This window comes from Cervus elaphus, chromosome 14 (assembly GCF_910594005.1).
Source record: "Cervus elaphus chromosome 14, mCerEla1.1, whole genome shotgun sequence".
NCBI lineage: Eukaryota > Metazoa > Chordata > Mammalia > Artiodactyla > Cervidae > Cervus > Cervus elaphus.
In genome coordinates this window covers 30,392,513-30,410,790 of record NC_057828.1, presented here as the reverse complement: position 1 = coordinate 30,410,790, position 18,278 = coordinate 30,392,513, and the positions used below count along the sequence as shown (strand labels likewise).

Below are 18,278 nucleotides of genomic sequence, written 5' to 3'. Positions count from 1 at the left end.
AAACATATTCTGGATTAAGACGGATAAGGGCTCAGAGATTGAGACCAAGGCAGAGGGAAGAATGGTCAGCAGAGTGAGTACTGGTGCTAAGAAGCTGGGCCAGTGGCTGGGGGCAAGGGAGACATGGAGGGGAGGGCAGCTGAGGTGTGCTTCTAAGGCAGAAAGCTCTCTCATCTACCCTGCTTAATGGGAGCAGTTAGTGCCAGTGAAAGTTCCATTGCCTCTTCCCTTAACCTAGCCTCAGAAGAATCTCAGTTACTAGCCCAAGAGGGAGAGAATTTACTTAGTTTGGCTTTTGGAGAAACATAGATGACAAAGTTTCATAATTAGCTAACAAGTCATTTCTTTAATGGGGTGAGACACAAAGAGAAATAAAATATGATTCCTGCCTTCCAGGATGCCCATCACATAGCAAGGCAGTGACAGGCATATGTGGGAAGTGCCATGCGGGCAGAGAGATGGGGGAAGCTTTGCTGAGGATGAGCAAGAAGGCCATTCTCAGAAAAAGGGAGAAGGCATTCAAGCAATGTGACCATGGCCCCATTAGAAATTTTGTAGAAATGGAGGGTGAAGTGGGTGGGAAAGTTCAGATAGGCATAAAAAGGGACAGAGGGAGTCCACCCTGGTGCAAAGATCTATGAGGGCAAGTTTCTGAAGCCCTTTCCTGTATGTCATACTATGAAGTATGAACTTTTTCCTGCAGAAAAATAATTCAGGACCCCCAACACACCCATGCAAATTTTATGCTAATTTTAAAAGGTTATTAATCAGCAAATGTTAAAAACTAAATGTTTGAATAATAATTAGTTTCTGAACAAAGGATCTTTAAGTTTTAAGATTAAATCTGGGACTTCCCTAATGGTCCAGTGGCGAAGATTCCGTGCTCCGATGCAGAGGGCCTGGGTTCTATTGTGAGTCAAGGAACTAGATCCCATGTACTGCAACTAACAGTTCAAATGCAGCAACTAAGGATCTCATGTGCTGCAATGAAGATCAAAGATTTTGCGTGCTGCAGCTAAGACCTGGTGCAGCCAAATAAGTAATTAAATGTTAAAAAAATTAAATCCGGTGAGTGGGTTAGATTTTTCACTTAGAATAGTATAGACCAAAAGACTGAAGATACAGCAGTCTTATATTTAATAAACTAGCAACTACAGGAGGATTCAAAGGATTAGATACTTAGATAAAAAACAAAAATGCATGAAAAATGTATTGACACATATGCTACTGAAAACACCAGTTAATCTATACTATGAAAGTGAAAGTGTTAGTTGCTCAGCTATGTCTGCCTCTTTGCAACCCCATGGACTGTAACCCACCAGGCTCCTCTGTCCATGGGATTCTCCAGGCAAGAATACTGGAGTGGGTTGCCATATTCTTCTCCAGGGGATCTTCCCAACCCAAGGATTGAACCTGGGTCTCCTGCATTGCAGGTGAGTTCTCTATTGTCTGAGCCATGAATGAAGCCAATCTATGCTAAAGGAGGATTCAAAGGATTTAGGTACTTAGAAAAAAAAACAAAAAATGCATCAAAAAGGTATTGACACATATGCTATTGACAACACCAGTTAATCTATTTACAATTGATTAAAAATGCTGACCATGAACTTGAAATACAGCTGTACCTTCCAATATGTATTAGGTTGGTATGAAAGCAATGGCAGTTTTGGATCGTGAATTTTAAATCATTATAACTAGGCTTAAAAACATCTTTGCTATTCAAAATAGGAATCATTACAATCAACACATTTTGCCAATAAGAAATAAGTTTGTTTATTTCTATAGCATAAAAAGTCCATACTTTGGGATTTGATGAACTCTTAGAAAAAGCATTTTCTGCCTCCTGCTTGTTGTGGGAGCATTTACTCTGCAAAAAGCTGTCGAGATCCTTGAAGAAGTGATAGTAAGTTGGCAAGAGGTCAGGTGAATATGGCAGACGAACAAGGTAAAACTCCATGGCACAGTTCATTCAGTTTTTGAAGCATTGGTTGTGCAACTTGCGATTGGACATTGTCATCGAGAACTGGGCCCATTCTGTTGACCAATGCCAGCTGCAGGCATTTCAGTTTTTGATACATCTCATGAATTTGCTAAGCATACTTCAGATGTAATGGTTTCACTGGGATTGAGAAAGCTGTAGTGGATGAGACTGATAGTAGACCACTAAACAGTGACCATGACTACTTTTTGGTGCAAGTTTGGCTCTGGAACTTTTTCTCAGTCCAACCACTGAGCTAGTCATCACCAGCTGTTGTATAAAATCCGCTTTTGTCACATGTCACGATTAGAAGGAGAAATGGTTTGCTGTTGTTGTGTAGAGTAAGAGAAGATGACACTTCAAAATGACGATTTTTCTGATTTTTGGTCAGCTCATGAGGCACCCACTTAATGAGCTTTCTTACCTTTCCAATTTACTTCAAATGCCAAATGACTGTAGAATGGTCAGGGTTAAGTTCCTTGGCGACTTCTTGTGTAGTTGTACGAGGATCAGCTTCAATGATCCTCTCATTTGGTCACTGTCAACTTCTAATGGCCCGCCACTGAGCTGCTCATCTTCAAGACTCTCATTTCCTTTGTAAAATTTCTTGAACCACCACTGCGCTGTACGTTTGTTAGCAGTTCCTGGGCCAAATGCGTTGCTGATGCTGAGAGATTTCTCTGCTGCTTTACAACCCATTTTGAACTCAAACAAGAAAATCGCTTGAGTTTGGTTTTTGTCTAATATCATTTTCCTCATCTAAAATAAATATAAATAAATAGCAAGTAATGTTATTAGCAAAGAAGCATAAAGCAAGAATTGTGCATTAAAATGATGTATAACATAACCACATTTAAGAATGGATTCCAATATCAAACAGCAAATTTCAACAATGCAAAACCACAATTACTTTTGCACCACCCTAATATAACTGCATTTAATCCTTACAATCACCTTGTAGAACAGGTACACTTATTATCCCCACTTTACAGATGAGGAAATCAAGGCTTTGAGAACAGGCTGGGAGAGGACTGAAAGTGAGTGTTAGAACTGAAATTCACACTGACTCACAGGGCCACGTGGTGTTCCTGGCCCAGCGATGTCTTGAGGGTCAAGTGAAATAAATGAAGATACAAAAAGTCCTTAGAGCAGCAGGAGGCAGAGGACAGAACTTAATAAATAAAACTAGGTACTATGATTATTACACCAACTCCTGCCTCTTCTTTTCTTTCTTTCTCACTAGCCTTACCTCTTTTAAATTCTTCCACTGAAGCTGAGGATAGCAGTATACTTGGGTCCATGTACTGAAAGTCTCTCCTTCTGGCCTCTGATAGATAAATATCAAAAAAAAAGGAGGGGGATAAGTAAGAGTTGCAAATAGACATAAATGTAAGTTCTTCAAATAAAAATGAAAGAAAAAATTGTCTCAAGACCAACCTAATTATTTCATCATGCTAATCACGAACTCCATAGCTATGTGAATACAAGCCAATCAGGTCAAACAACATTGGTAAAAATGTGTTTTTATCAGACAGCTCTTGGGATTCTTTTACTTTATGAAAGAAGGCTTTCTGCAGCTCACAGTGCATAAAAGTTTGTTATGAACAGTACCAGATGAGTCTTGCTGTACTTCTTCATGCCATGGGAAATTATACCTAGACCTATATCCTGAAAGACATGTATCAGACCTGATAGCCCAGGTCCTTGGGAAGTAGAGCCAAATAATGGGCACATTAGAAGACATCATATTTCTTGTATTTCATATCTAAGCCTTCCTGGCCCCACGTATGTCTTTTGGCTGCTTTAGTGGCAGTGCTGACTGGCTTTGCTTCTCCATTACTCATTTTCCTCGTCAGTGGGAACAGGGACTGTGCCACTCGTAGCCACTGGTTATGCTTTAATCTTTTTTTTTTTTTTTTGGTTGAGCCATTCATTTGGGACGTTAGTTCCCGGATCAGAGATCGAATCCATGCCCCCTGCATAGGGAGCTTGGAGTCTACCACTAAACTGCCAGGGAAATACCAGTGCTAAGATACAGCTCTCCAAGTGACTTTATATATTCTGAAAATCCGCAACTGGCTAACTCTGGATGACAAATGACTCTCTGAGAACTAAACCGGGAAATTCACCACTCATTCAACACCGGGTGTGAAAGACAGAGAAAGCTCAATGTGTTATTTGTTTTTTACTTCTTTTTGTAATAGTAAACCTGGGTGTTTTGTAGTTGTAACTGAGAAAATGAGCACTCTTGCACCAGAAGCTGGGTTATAAATGGTAAAGCCCACTTATTATAATTTAATGGACAGTGTTTCCAAAATAGAAATTCACTTAAATTTACATAGTAAGTTAGATTAACCTAGCAGTTGGGTTAAAAAAATACTTTTGATTAAAACCACACTGCAAAATGGGGAACCTCAGTGGACTGCTTTAAACTCTTGACCTCAAAGGAAGGAAACCAACTAACCAATAATGATAACTTGGAGAGAAAAAAAAAAAGGTTTAGGATCCATAACAGATTCGTCGTCAACAGTGTAATGATTCAGCATTCTGGAGGCCAAGTAAAACTAGACTTGCTGGTGTGCACGTCAAGTGGTATCTCAGTGTACACGGACAGAATTTTCTGTTCGACGCCGCACGTTGGTGAATATTTTCTACTATATCCGTGTAATGTTGAACCCCCTCCTTACAGCAGCCGTCATAAAAACGATGTGAGTTGTAGGGAACCCCTGGGCATTCTTTACCAACCCGCACATCCACTCACTAGCCCCACTGCCCCCAAGCTACCGTCCAGGTCAGTTTCTACTGAGATGCAGCCATCGCCAAGACAAAGGAGCCCCAGATTGCCTTCGGAGCCACTGCTTATCCGGAAGGTTTCCAGAGGTGTTTGTGTGTGTGTGTGTGTTTAAATATAGTAAGGAGAGCACTAATAGTGTTTCAGCAAGAAGTACTTTCGGCCTCGGAAAGTTGATCTTTAGTGATCGTTATGCAAATTTATTTTCTTTACAGCTTTTTACGATCTCTTTCGCCAAACTACTTCACACACCAATTTCCCTGCTGCGCATCGCCAGGCAACCGTACAGGCGCGAGTACCGGGAGGGAAACGGCGGGGAGAGCGCGCGGTCCGTGGGTCTGGAGGGTGAGATAAGGCCGGGGGAAACACATCCTTCTCGGGCCGAGCCTGGCGCCGATGCTCCCAGATCTGCCACCCGCAGAACTGGTCAGGCAGCTGGGTGGGGCGGGGCGGGGCGGACGCGCCACGTCTCGTGACGAATCGACAGCGCTGGGCATGATTCAAAAGACCGAGGAGCCAATAGGAACCCTGGGAAGGCTGACCAGAGGGGCGGGGCGAGGGGAGGGCGGGGTCGGGGATGCGCGCGCCCGGGCCGCGGGACCGCGGGGCGCGAGAGCGCGAAAGCGCGCAGTGTCGCGCGCGCGGAACCGCCGCCTGGTTGCTGCTCCGCGACTCTCCCGGAGCCGTTCGTGTTCCCGCAGGATCACCGAGCAGGTGAGCTCCCGAAACCCCGCCCCGCTCCCCGCAGCGCGGTCTCCGAGGGATCTGGGGGAGGCCAGCGGGGAGGGTGCGGCGGATGGGCAGGGGTCCCGGGGCGCCTGGCGTGGAGCGGCGGCTTCGCCCTCCCCTCCTCCGGGTCGGTCGGGGCGGCTGCTGGCGAGGCTCGAAGTGCGCCCGGCCCGGCCAGCTGCGGAAATGAAGCTGTGGTTTTAAATTGCCGACGTTTCCCTCCATTTTGGACGCGCCGCGTCGGAGTAAAATGATGTTGGCTGGGGAGGATGTGTGGGTGGGTGATCCACCCCGGTGCCTTTGTCCCCGCCCTGCAGCATCGGCCCTCCCAAGACTGCTTCGAGCGCCTTTTTGACAGATTAGCGGGGTGGCTTGGCGGGCCCAGCTCTTGTGTAGGCAGAACAGGCGCGGCAGCCTGGCGGACGGGGAAGTGGGGTTGCCAAGTTGACTTTAATTGTCGGTAGTTATCACTGACCTGGAGGGTCGTGGCCGTCTCTGGCGACTTCCACGGCTGGCTGCATGCATTGCATTCCCCCGCCCGGTATTTCTGCGCACTCAAAAAACGAGTAGTTAGGCAGGTTTGCGTGCTCCTGCTAAAGCTCGATCCTTTTCCCCCCTTTCTTTTTAATATATCTCTTTAAGGCTTAAAAAAAAAAAAAGCTCCTGATTGCAAAGGGCCTGGTTCCAGGCGGTTCACCAAAATAATTACGCGGTCTGATCGGGAATCAGGCTGTTGATACTCAGAATGACCCAGTAGATACGTTGGACAGCGCGTGGACGATTCAAGGGTTCAGCCCGGAGCAAGTGAACTTGCTCACCTGATGTGTGGAAGAGCCTGCACCCGGCCGGACCCCAGCTAGACCCATGCTTCTGGTCCCAGCCCTCAGGGACCTTGCAAATAAATACGTGCACATCTGTAAAGACACCGTTGTAACTGCCGTGGAGGAAAGGATGGGTGTGTGTGCGCTAATTTAGATGGAGCACCAAGTCCAATTTAAGTTTGGTTTCTGAGAGCTGTCTAGGGAGGAGGGGAAAGAGTGAGTAGGAGGGAAATTATTGCTCCTTCAGTTCTTTATTTTGCTTAGGACGATAGTGGGGCTATTCTGCCTGTGCAACCAGGAAGATGGCAGTTTCTTCTGTACCCTGCGGCCGGGGCAGGAGCTAGGCCAGGGGTTCCTGTTTGGGTTTTGCCGGGTAGGCCAGCCTTGGGTGCAGGTGTTGAAGAGGGAAGCCTTGAGACTTCATTTGCGCTTCCGTTTCTTTGCCATGTTTAGACTGATTTGGGAAAGTGAAGAAAGACGGAAGATGTGATCAGCAGGGAATAGCACATTCTGTTGTGCTGATAAACAGTAACATATTGGAGCCAAAATGTGTAAGGATTCCAGTGCCAACTGACACTGAAGTTAGCAAGCATGTGGCTTAATAGAGAAAAGCCTGAGGGTCCCCATGTTTCCACTGCTAATGGGGGGATGAAGTCATTGTGTTCAGTAAACAGAATCTTTCTTTGCAGACATACTTGGCTAAAACCTCCCTTTTGAGGGACGCCTATCTTTTGAGTGATGGTACGGTGATGTGCATGAATGTCCTGGGGCTTTTCTGTCCTACCTGCCTAGTTACTCCTGCAGGGTTAGGAGTGCGATACTCCTAACTGTGCGATACTCCTGCAAAGTGGAGATGTACCATCATAATGGTGGTGGTTTCATCTTTTGGAACATTTGTGTTTGAGATAGCAGTCTCCTGAGAAGAATGCTGGTTTGTCCCCCCTTTGTTTTCCTTTTTCAACCACCATGTGAAAGATTGGTATTCCTAATTCTTTTTTTAAAGTTAATTTTAGAGACCTAACAGATATACAGGAGATATCTTAATTTGTTTAACCCCAAATAGTTGATTGATAACACAAAAACCTCTTTGGAATTGACCTATGACCAGTATTGGATAGATACTGTGTATGTGGTATCTGTGCAATAAAATTTCCGAAAAGGGACAGAATCTGCTCAAGGGATTTTCGCTAGTGGTAAAGAACCTGCCTGTCAATGCAGGAGACATAAGAGACCTGGGTTCGAGCCCTGGGTCGGGAAGATCCCCTGGAAAAGGGCATAGCAACCCGCTACAGTCTTCTTGCCTGGAGAATCCCATGGATAGAGGCAGGCTACAGTCCGTGGGTCGCACAGAGTCGTACATTACTGAAGTGACTTGGCACACACACATGCAGCCCTTAATTCCCGAGGGACTGTTTGGAAAGTTAATAAAGAGTTATTTGAAACTTGAATAACATCTTCATGTAGAAAGATGTGATTGCCTTCTGCCAACCCTGGTCAATTGACATCAGAGAACTAGTACTGATAACAGAGGTTTGATTTTAAGGGTCTGAGAAGAAGGAAGGGGCATAAGAGAAGAGAGAAGAGGGCACATTTCCTTCCTCTTTCTCAGTGTTTGGAGGCTTGGAGCTAAATGTTGAAATAGGCAAAACTTGCTGTTGTCACCTTCCTTTTTTGTGCCCCTCCTCCGGGTCCCAAGGTGTCCACCACCTTCTTTTTTTCAAGTTCCCCTCACGTGACTGCTCAGCCAGGTGGGACTTCATCCTCAGAGCATTTGGGCTCCTTGTCCTTGCTTCCCCCGCCCCGCCCCCAGCCCAAACCCCTTCATTACCCCAGTACTGCTATCTCAGGTAGGTGTCTTGTACCTAACATGCAAATGGACTGACATCCTCTAATCACCACCTAAGTCTTTGTGTCTTCTTTCATCTACCCACCTAGCTCCTGTCTATCTAAACAAGTGAAGCTTGTGAAGTTTGCCTCTCAGATGATTAACAGGGAAGAAATGTGATGCTTGGGAAAGACTTTTTCTCAGGAGGGATGTGATAATGTGACTTTCTCCTTCCTTAATTCTGGAGAGTCTTCAGAAGTTTTGAGATGTTGGTATTGTTGTGTAATCAGCTCTTGACTGGAGCCAAGTGAGGAATGTATATTTGTATGCCCAGAGGCTATTTCGGGGATGAAGGTGATGCAAGGAGAGATTTTTCGTACTGCCTTCTTCAGAGGGCCTAGCTTGTTCAGTTGGTGTTGGAGATGTCAGGAGGAGCTGGTTTTGTCCTGTGGAAATGTGAATCTGCTGGTCCATCGAGGGAGAAGTTCTTACTACCTAAGAGCTAGAGGCACCCAGCAATCAGTCGATGTTTGAAAAAAAGTAGCAAACAGGTCTCATGTAAGTGGCAATTCCTGCAGATTGCTTGTGGTTTCTTAGGGTGTTGTTCTTATACCAGGCTTCATGGGCTGTGCTTTGGTTCACTGGAAAAGGTTATAACTGGAGGTTGATGTTTGTTGTAGGCATTTGAAAAAAGAGCTAGGATACTGGCCTAGTTATGTGGTTGGCAGAATTACTTGGTATACATTTGAGACTTCAGCTGTAAGACTTGAAAGATTTGTGAAAACCCCAAATTTGCTCTTCATTTTCGATTTGAAGTTATTTTTCTCACTCTTGGTAGGTTATATAATGTTAATTATACAACCTTGATTTTCCTAGTCTGTCTCATAGTTTACTGTTTGTAATAAAGGTAATTTGTTAAAATTAGATGATACATCCTTAAAGCCTACATCTTTAAAGACTACAGTCATCCCTCTTTATCCATAGTTTCACTTTCTGAGGTTTCAGTTACCTGTGGTCACCTGTGGTTCAATAATATTAAATGGGAAATTCCAGAAATAAACAGTTCATGACTTTTAAATTGTGCGCTATTCTGAGTAGCGTGATGAAATCTCTTGCCGTCCCTCATCATCCAGCCTGGGATGTGAATCGTCCAATCGTCCTTTGTCCAGCGCATCCACCCCATTAGTCACTTAGTAGCTGTCTTAGTTACTAGGTCAGCTGTTGAGGTATCGCAGTGCTTGCATTCAAGTGACCCCAATTTTACATATATATATATATATATATATATACTCCAAAGCACAAGGGTAGTGATGCTGGCAATTCAGATTATGCCAAAGAGAAGCCATACAGTGTTTCTTTTAAGTGAAGGGGTGAAAATTCTTGGCTTAATAGGGAAAGGAAAAAGAATCATATGCTGAGGTTGCTAAGACCTACGATAAGAACAAATCTATTGTGAAATTGTTAAGAAGGAAAAAGAAATTCATCCATTTTGCTCTTGTACCTCAAACTGCAAAAGCTATCAGCCATAGTGCACGATTAAGTGCTTAGTTAAGATGGAAAAGGTGTTAAGTTTGTGCAATAAGATATTTTGAGAGACCGTCCACTTTCATATAACTTCTATTAAAGTTGTTGCTGTTCAGTTGCTCAGTCGTGTCTGACTCTTTGCAACCCCGTGGACTGCAGCACGCCAGACATCCCTGTCCTTCACCGTCTCCTGGAATTTGCTCAAACTCACATCCATTGAGCTGGTGATGCCATCCAACCATCTCGTCCTCTGTCATCCTCTTCTCCCACCTTCAGTCTTTCCCAGCATCAGGGTCTTTTCAAATGAGTGAGTTCTTCGCATCAGGTAGCCAAAGTCTTGGAACTTCAGCTTCAGCATCAGTCCTTCCAGTGAATATTCAGGGTTGATTTCCTTTAGGATTGACTGGTTTGATCTCCTTGCAGTCCAAGGGACTCTCAAGGATCAGTTGTTCTATATTTGTCCTATTAATAGTTATTATTGTTAATCTCTTGTGGTGCCTAATTTATAAATTAAACTTTATCATAGGTATGTATGTGTAGTATATATGGGACTATAGTATATATCCCCATAGTATATATGGGGCTCTGTACTGTCTGTGGTTTCAGGCATCCATTGGGGATACCTGGAGGTCTTAGAATATATCCCTCTCGGATAAGGGGGGAACTACAGTTTATGTAGATTTGTAAATCAGAAAATATGCGCCCTTTGTGAGATTGTGCCTCGCTAATTAAAGAAGCATGGTCACTGTAGGTGGGCAGTGTTTTCCATGGTGCAAATCATTTGAGCCTTTATGTTTTGTCATATTTAGTCCTCAGGGCCACTGCTGTGTGTAGAGTGATTTCCAGTGAAATCTGCTGTGGAGGAGAGAACAACCTGTATGTCCTGGCTCTGCCGCTTCATGTTGTCTCTTTCTGTGCCTTGGACAAAACAGTTAACATATTTAAGCTTCAACTGTAAAACAGGAATTGTGCACTCTTTCCTCCAGAGGCTTCTCTAGCCCGAAAGTCTTGACCCGTTAAACATTTTGGAAAGCTGTATTTTTGTGTTTAATCTGTGAGAAAAGACAAATGTGTATATGTTCAGACTCTTTTTTTTCTTTTTTTAACTATTCAGACAGATTTTTGAAAATGTCAAGTAGGAAATTTGCCGACGGTGAGGTGGTAAGAGGTCGATGGCCTGGGAGTTCGCTTTATTATGAAGTAGAAATTCTGAGCCATGACAGCAACTCCCAGCTTTACAACGTGAAATACAAAGATGGAACTGAACTTGAATTGAAAGAGAGTGATATCAAGGTAAGCGCTCTTTGGTTTATGGACCATGCTTATAATAATTGGGAAATCACAGTAGGCGTGGTTTTTAAGCTTAGAGCAGTCAGGTCTGGCTCTCACACTCCTTCTTTGGGTCCTGTCCTGATTTTGGCTCTGGAAGTGTATGAATGAGGCATGGTGCTGTTCCTCAGAAGCTCCCAGTCTGCTGAAGTCAGACACGTAGATCACCCTGCCCCTGGTTTAATGCACTCTGCCACTCTGCGACAGTTTGTCTTGGGTGGTACTGGGGCATAACAAGAATAGGGAAGGGCATGGGGTTTTGGGGCAGGCTTTCAGAGCTGAGTGCTGAGGACAGATAGAGAAACTCAGGTGATGGGGCCAGGGGCTTCCACAGTGGGTTGTGTGCCAAAGGCTTGGGTGGGGGTGGACACAGGCAACCAATGCTGAAAGGGTGTGGTGGATGAGGGCCAGAGGAAGGTTAAGAAGGAACCAGAACTGGAGGGGTTTGGGCTTCATCCTAGACACTGAGATTTAATCAGGAGAGTGATGTTAATTGGTTTTGAGCCCAGGGCTTCTCAACCTATCTGGTGAGGACCTGAGCTTGAAAATATCTGATCCATGGCATATAAGTACTTATTAATATATCATAATTATTAGGCAAATGGAAAAAAAAATGTACAAAATAAAAGCCTTGACTTTTAATTCTCAGATTCAATAGACATAAAATTACTTGGTCAAAATGCTATAAAAATTTCTACCCACTTCTCAATTTCATTCCTTGTCTCAGATCAGTAACCCATCTCGAGCCCACAGCCTATGGACCACAGTTCAAGTGCTGTAGACAGTGGTCTGTGACGGTTTTGAGTAAAAGGACAGGTTGCAGATGTCTGAGGCACTGTGGGACGTGTAGTTCATACAGTGTGAGAGTAGGTCTGGGTGTGGCAGTGTCTCAGTGAGATTTTATTCACAGATGCTGAACTTTGAATTTCAGATAATCCTCATGTGCCACCAAGTTTCATTCTTCTTTTGAGTTTGTTTGCCGTCATTTAAGAACTGTAAAGCCATTCTCAGCTCCAGGGCCACACAAAGTGGGTGGGAGGGATTTGGACTGGGAGGTAGTTTGCCTTCCTTGAGGTCTAGATCCCTGGAAACATTTGGAGTAGGTTAGGGCAGGGTAAAAACATTACGAAGTAACCCAGTCTTGGACTTTTTTCAAAAATCTGATAGTGTTTTATTTGGAGTGAAACGTGGGACTGATTTTCTTATTATTGTTTGTGTGCTGTTTTCTTTTGTCCCATCATCTCAGTCTTTTTTTTCTTTAAAGATTTTCTTTTCTTTTTTTGATGTGGACCATTTTTAAAAGTCTTTATCAAATTTGTTACCATATTGCTTCTGTTTATGTTACGGTTTTTTGGCCTCAAGGCATGTGGGATCTTAACTCCCCGACCGGGGATCAAAACCCCCTGAATCAGAAGGGGCAAAGTCTGAAGCACTGGACCGCCAGGGAAGTTCCCGTCTCAGTCTGAGTCAGTGTTATTGTATCTCTCGTATATGTTATTGGGACAACATACAGCTACTTGATTTAGAATATGCATTTCATGGCAGTACCGTCAAAGGAGAGTTAGGAGTGGAAAGGCTGCCTTGGTCTCAGGAGAGACGGGTCATTGCCGCAGTTGTCATTGGCCTCATTGGATGGATGCTCTGCTCCCATGAGCTCCTGAAGTGACTTTAGAAGCACTGGTGCCAATCTCCGCCATTGCTCCCTTCTTGCAGTGTGGGTCTGCGTGTGTTATGACTTAAACGCTGAAGCTCTGCCCTCTCCTCCCTCTCTAGCCTTTAACCTCCTTCAGGCAAAGGAAAAGTGGCTCGACTTCTAGTTCTCCCTCCAGACGCCGGGGGAGCCGCTCGAGGTCTCGCTCCCGCTCCCCTGGCCGGCCCCCAAAAGGATCCCGCCGATCCGCCTCAGCGTCGTACCAGGCTGACCTGAAGGAAGCAAGGAAGGAAGCCAGGAAGGACATGTTGGAAGTTAAGCTGACTCCGCTGGTGCTGGTGCGTGTGTTTGGGAGCCCTCCAGCCTCTCACGGCGTTTAGTCTGCCCAGATCACGTCTTCCCCTTTATGTGTCCGCGTGTGAGCTGCAGTTAATAATATTAAAGTGTCAGGGAAACATTAAATCTAAGGTGATGACTTGGAAAGCTTACGTTAGAAAATGAATGTTTGGAAGAATAGAAGGTATAATGCTTTTAAGTGCCATGAAAAAGAACGTTTTTAAGTTTTGAGTGTTACTTAATGTTGTGGTTTTAAAAGAAAAAAAGCAGTGTTTAAATTTTAAATAGAGGCAAATTATAGATTGAACTAAGTTTTTATAGTAATTAAAGTTCACGTAGAAAATAATGAGATAAATAAATTTAAAAAATTAAAAGAATGAGACATAATATATGGTATAAAAACATTCTTGTTTAGCATCACTGTACTTAATTACCTTCTGTACGCAAAGATGACACTTTTAATTGAATTACTTTCACAGTTCAAGGTTGGAAATATTAGGGTATGCAGAACCTGTAGGACCTTGCACAATGAATATTTTGGATCATAGACCAAATCAAAATTACAAGTAAACAGAATTGAATAAATTTCATTGTTTACTCTCTTCACTTAATGTTACCTCTTTACTGGATAAAATGCACACAGGTTTTTAATAACCTTAAAAAACTGGATTATTACATAGTGTTTTGTAGTCAGATTTAAAAATTTTAAGATATTGCGAATAACCATCTATTATATTTTCCTACATCACTTTTGTTGTTGTACAGTATTGTTTGGTTTACTATGAATTGTATGGAGGTAACATAATTGTTAGCACCCTTGTTGATAAGATATTTAGCTTTTTTTCTTTTAAATTTTCATTATTATAAACAAATATTCGTACACATCTGATATATCCTTAGGATAAAATCTTATAAGTGGAACTGCTCTGTCAGATGGACAGAGTAGATTTGAGGCTTTTATTGCATATTGCCAAATTGTTTCAAGAAAGTTTATACCAGTTCAAGTAGGGTATGAATGACTATTTTCTCATTCTGAGTATAATAGTTATTAGTTGGTTTTTTTTTTTTTTTTGGCCAATATGATCATCAGAGATTTTCAACTCACTGTTTTAAATTGCATTTTGATGATTACTAGTGAGTTTGAACCTTGTTAGTGGCTCTCTTTACTAGTCAGATGACTCAGGGTAAGGAACAAATGTTGTATGCTTTCTGTCACATGTCATTTTTAGCTTTTAATGACCACTATATTTTTTACAGTGTAACTTCCTTATAGTCCTGGTGACCCGAGAGCTACAGACTAGCTTTGCTCCTCACCAGTTGAGCCCTGGGCTCACCATGGACTCACTGCTGAGTTGAGGATGGTGTGATGTGCTTGAAAGACCTTACTTAGACTGCACGTAGCTTTGACATCATGTCATCCTTGTTCTTTTGGACTCCTGATTGTGATATTTGCATATTTTGCCTCAGCGTGGATACCCTGTCAATTTGCCATCATTACAGTTTAGGGTCAGCTGACTAGCGGTGTTACAGGATTACACTGTGGTTGCTGTGGATTACATGTTGTACATTTGCAAAACCACTGCTAAGTGGCTCATTGGCACTTTGATAAACTCGAGTATATGTTGAATGCTGTCACTGCTCAGTTAGACCTTGATTTGAGCTAGAACTTGGTCCTCTATTAATGTTGTCTTCTGATAGCTAGCCCCTCAAAGGATATATTTATTTTTTTAATTTGTTTTCCTCCTATTGCTTTATTAGCAGTATAATCTGTCTATGACTTTAAAGGAGCAAAGTTACAGATTTCAGCCATACATTGCTGAAAAATGTTTTGTAAATTTAAGTCCTTCCTTTTTACCATCAATAAGAAATTCCTTCCACTGCTTAAAGAGAATGACATTCAGGGAAAGAGGCTGAGTTGAGAAAAGAGAATTAGGGAGAGAAAATGTAAGGTTAAATAAAAATGAGGTAGATGAAATTGAGAAAATAGGCAGTTCACAGATTACTAGTAGTACTCTGTAAGTACCCACTATTTCTTCATTTCCTATTATTTAGAGTATCTGTTATTGAATAGTGAAATTATAAGATTTAGTCTAATTTTGCTTAAAAGATGAAACATTTTATGAAAGATGTTATGTTACGGAAAAATCCAAAAGAACTCTTTGGCCAATGCAATAGAAACCTCTCAGAGCCAATCTTTTGAAGATTGGGAAATTCTAGTCAATTCTATTCCATTTCATTTTTAGCAAAAATAGGCTGAAATTCTTGAGTTCAGGCTGTGAAAATGTTTGATTGGTTTTATTGCTTGGTTTCACAATACTGAATTTTTACCATCATGTTCCCTTTTGCTAAATTACCATTCTTATGGTTAAAATGTTTTATATTCTTCAATTTAGAAGCCATTTGGAAATAGCATCAACAGATATAATGGGGAGCCTGAGCGCATCGAGAGGAATGATATACCTCACAAAACCACACAGGTATGAAATGGTTCGTTTTATCTCTTGGGCAGTTTTTTTCTTTGTTAAAGTGACTTTCTCTAAAGAAGCGCATTGAAAACCATCATGTTTCCTAGAATCTTTTCTAAAATTCTGTCCTTAAATTAAGACTGAACATAGAGATTGTCATACTGAGTGAAGTCAGTCAGAGGAGAAATATCGTATGACATCCCTTATGTATGGAATCTAAAAAGAAATGATACAAAGGAACTGAATTAAAAAACAGAAAGAGACTCACAGATTTAGAGAATGAACTTGTGGTTGCCCCGGGGACAGGATAGTTATGAAGTTTGGGATGGACAGGTACACCCTATATTTAAAATGGTTAACAAACAAGGACCTATTACCGTATAGCACATGGAACTCTGCTCAGGGTTATGTGGCAGCCTGGACGGGAGGGGAGTTTGGGGGAGAATGGATACATGTATATAACGTATGGCTGAGTCCCTTCATTGTTCACCTGAAACTATCACAACATTGTTAATCGGCTGTACCCCAACACAAAATAAAAAGTTAAAAAAAAAAAGACTGAATATAATTTAACAAATTTATTAGTTTATATGGCTATATTAAGATACTGAATTAGTTAATGTGGTAGCATTCATGATACTTATTGACTATAGATATTTAATACTTTTTATTTTTTAAATAGGAAAAATTCCATTTGTCACAAGAGAGTAGTTATGTACCTACACAGTATAGCCTTCGTGCAAGAAGAGAAGAGATCACATTAAAAGAAGTAGATTCGAAGGAAGAAAAAGTTGTCACAAAAAGACCTGCGTTGTTGAGAACCTCAGAAGTGACAGCCACACAGTCGAAGGACTTAGAGTTTGGAGGAGTACCTGGTAGGCATCAGAATCAGCCTGGGGAGGGCAGGTAGGGTGGGCCAGTGGTCATTGCTATAAAGTGAGCAGGAAAGGCGTTTCTCTGAAGAAACCTGCAGGCAGCCAGGTAGTGAGCCTGGTAGGAGCTTGGGAAGAATTTTCATTAGAAGGAACAACAGGTGCAAAGGCCTGAGTGGGAGCATTTTGGAGAGTTATCATAGAGGAGAAAGGGTGTCCTTGTGGCTGTATGTAAAACTTTTAGTGATCTTTTAATAGGTTTTGAGCAAAGAAGTGTAAAGTGACGAAGGGGAGGTTGGCATGATAGTTGTATGTAGGAAGGACAGTGAACAATCAGTGATTGGGAAATCTGCTAATAATCAGACCATGGTGCCAGGGCCTGGCTTGGCAGTAACACTGGGAATAAGCTGTATGCTTCCAATGGGGTCATGGTGTCTACCTTACCTGCTAGACAGGTTGCTTTTGAGGGTCAACGATCTGAAGTGTTCAGAGGCTTGGAGTTATTAAGTGGGTGGAGTTGGTGAGGTTTTATGAGGTTATACCAAGAAAGGACTTCTTGGTCAAATAGTTCAAAATTCTGCATGGCTTAACTCCTTTGTATTTTATAAGTTATAACTCTAGATGGTGTCCAACATTGCTTAACAGTCTGCGTGCATGCTCCATAAATGTGGTACTGGTTTTTGTTTTTTTGAAAAATAATTGTACTCATTTATTTTTGGCCCTGCTGGGTCTTCATCACTGTGCAGACTTTCCTCTGGTTGTGGTGGGCAGGGGCAGCTCTTTGCTGCCATGCTTGGGTTTCTCTTTGCAGTGGCTTCTCTTGCTGCGGAGCGCGGGCTCGAGGGGCATGGACTTCAGTAGTTGCAGCTCCAGGGCTTTGGGGCACAAGCTCTAGTCCTGTGGCATGTGGGATCTTCCCAGATCAGGGATTGAACCAACATCCCCGGCATTGACAGGAGGATTCTTAACTGCTGAGCCACGAGGGAAGCCCTGAATGTGATACTGTTTTAATTGTTAGAGACTTAGGGATATAAAGTTTTTTGTTTTTTAAAGATTAGACTGATAGATAGTTTTTAGATGTTCCAGTCTTCAGATTGCTGGAATCTCAACATATTTACTCCCATTGTGGTTGGATTTTGAATGTTTTAGAAGTTGGTTTCCGAGGTGGAATCTAGCTCTTCAGTGCTGGGAGTGTGTTGTTTTTTTTACCACTTTTATGCCCGTGGTTGCTTTCCCAGAAGATGTAACAGGTGGACATGAGGACTATCTCATGGGGCATTAGACATTGGCTTCAAACAGCTAGCCAGACTTGAGTTCTGACCTTCACTAGAAACTCAAGTGATTCTTGAAAAAAAAAAAACAAAAAAAAAACCTAGCCTGGGTTGAAATAAGAGCCTTGAATGTTCACTGATTATTTACAGGTGTTTTTCTCATCATGCTTGGCCTGCCGGCCTTCCTCTTCCTGTTGCTGTTGATGTGTAAACAGAAAGAGCCCAGTCTTCTGAATTTCCCACCTCCACTGCCAGCTTTGGGTGATTTATGGGAAACCAGAGTCTTTGGGGCCTACCTCCTCTGGTTTCTTCTTCAGGCTCTGTTCCACTTACTGCCAATTGGAAAGGTAAGGTTGTATTGTTGGGGCGTAGTGTAATGAGATGGTCTTCCTTTCACTCCCATGTTTATGTGAAGATATTGATAGTAGTTTTAAGGTTAAAAGTTGTCGATGGTCGTAACCACCCAAGTTTGGAAATTTTAGTTTGTTAAACCTTTACTCTTTGTGTTCTGTAACACTTGCTTATCAAGCAGAACTTTAAGAATCTGATTAACGGTTCTTGTGTAACTTTCCAAACCAAATAGAAAAGAATAAGCTGTTTTGCAAAATAGCCTGAGTAATAGCAGAGGTTGCTGGGGAAGAAAAAAGTTTCCTCTCACTATATGTCATTTCATGTGCAGAGTTTTA

At 42.5% G+C, this 18,278-nt stretch overlaps 1 protein-coding gene and 1 long non-coding RNA gene across 2 annotated transcripts in view; one reads left to right on the top strand and one right to left on the bottom strand.

Moving 5' to 3' along the window:
• Positions 1-1,819: 1,819 nt before the first annotated feature.
• LOC122707846 lies at positions 1,820-5,176 on the bottom strand. Its single transcript, XR_006344922.1, has 3 exons — positions 5,022-5,176; positions 3,228-3,305; positions 1,820-2,737 (listed from the first exon to the last, which is right to left on the bottom strand). It is a non-coding gene; the product is annotated as an uncharacterized LOC122707846 (long non-coding RNA).
• A 162-nt stretch (positions 5,177-5,338) lies between these two features.
• Positions 5,339-18,278, top strand: part of LBR (lamin B receptor) — a 28,710-nt gene continuing 15,770 nt past the window's right edge. Inside the window, exons 1-6 of the mRNA XM_043923784.1 lie at positions 5,339-5,483; positions 10,783-10,961; positions 12,771-12,986; positions 15,378-15,461; positions 16,132-16,324; positions 17,743-17,939. Coding sequence (XP_043779719.1) covers positions 10,797-10,961; positions 12,771-12,986; positions 15,378-15,461; positions 16,132-16,324; positions 17,743-17,939 — 855 coding nt within the window. The 5' untranslated portion in view covers positions 5,339-5,483; positions 10,783-10,796. The remainder of the gene's footprint in view (positions 5,484-10,782; positions 10,962-12,770; positions 12,987-15,377; positions 15,462-16,131; positions 16,325-17,742; positions 17,940-18,278) is intronic.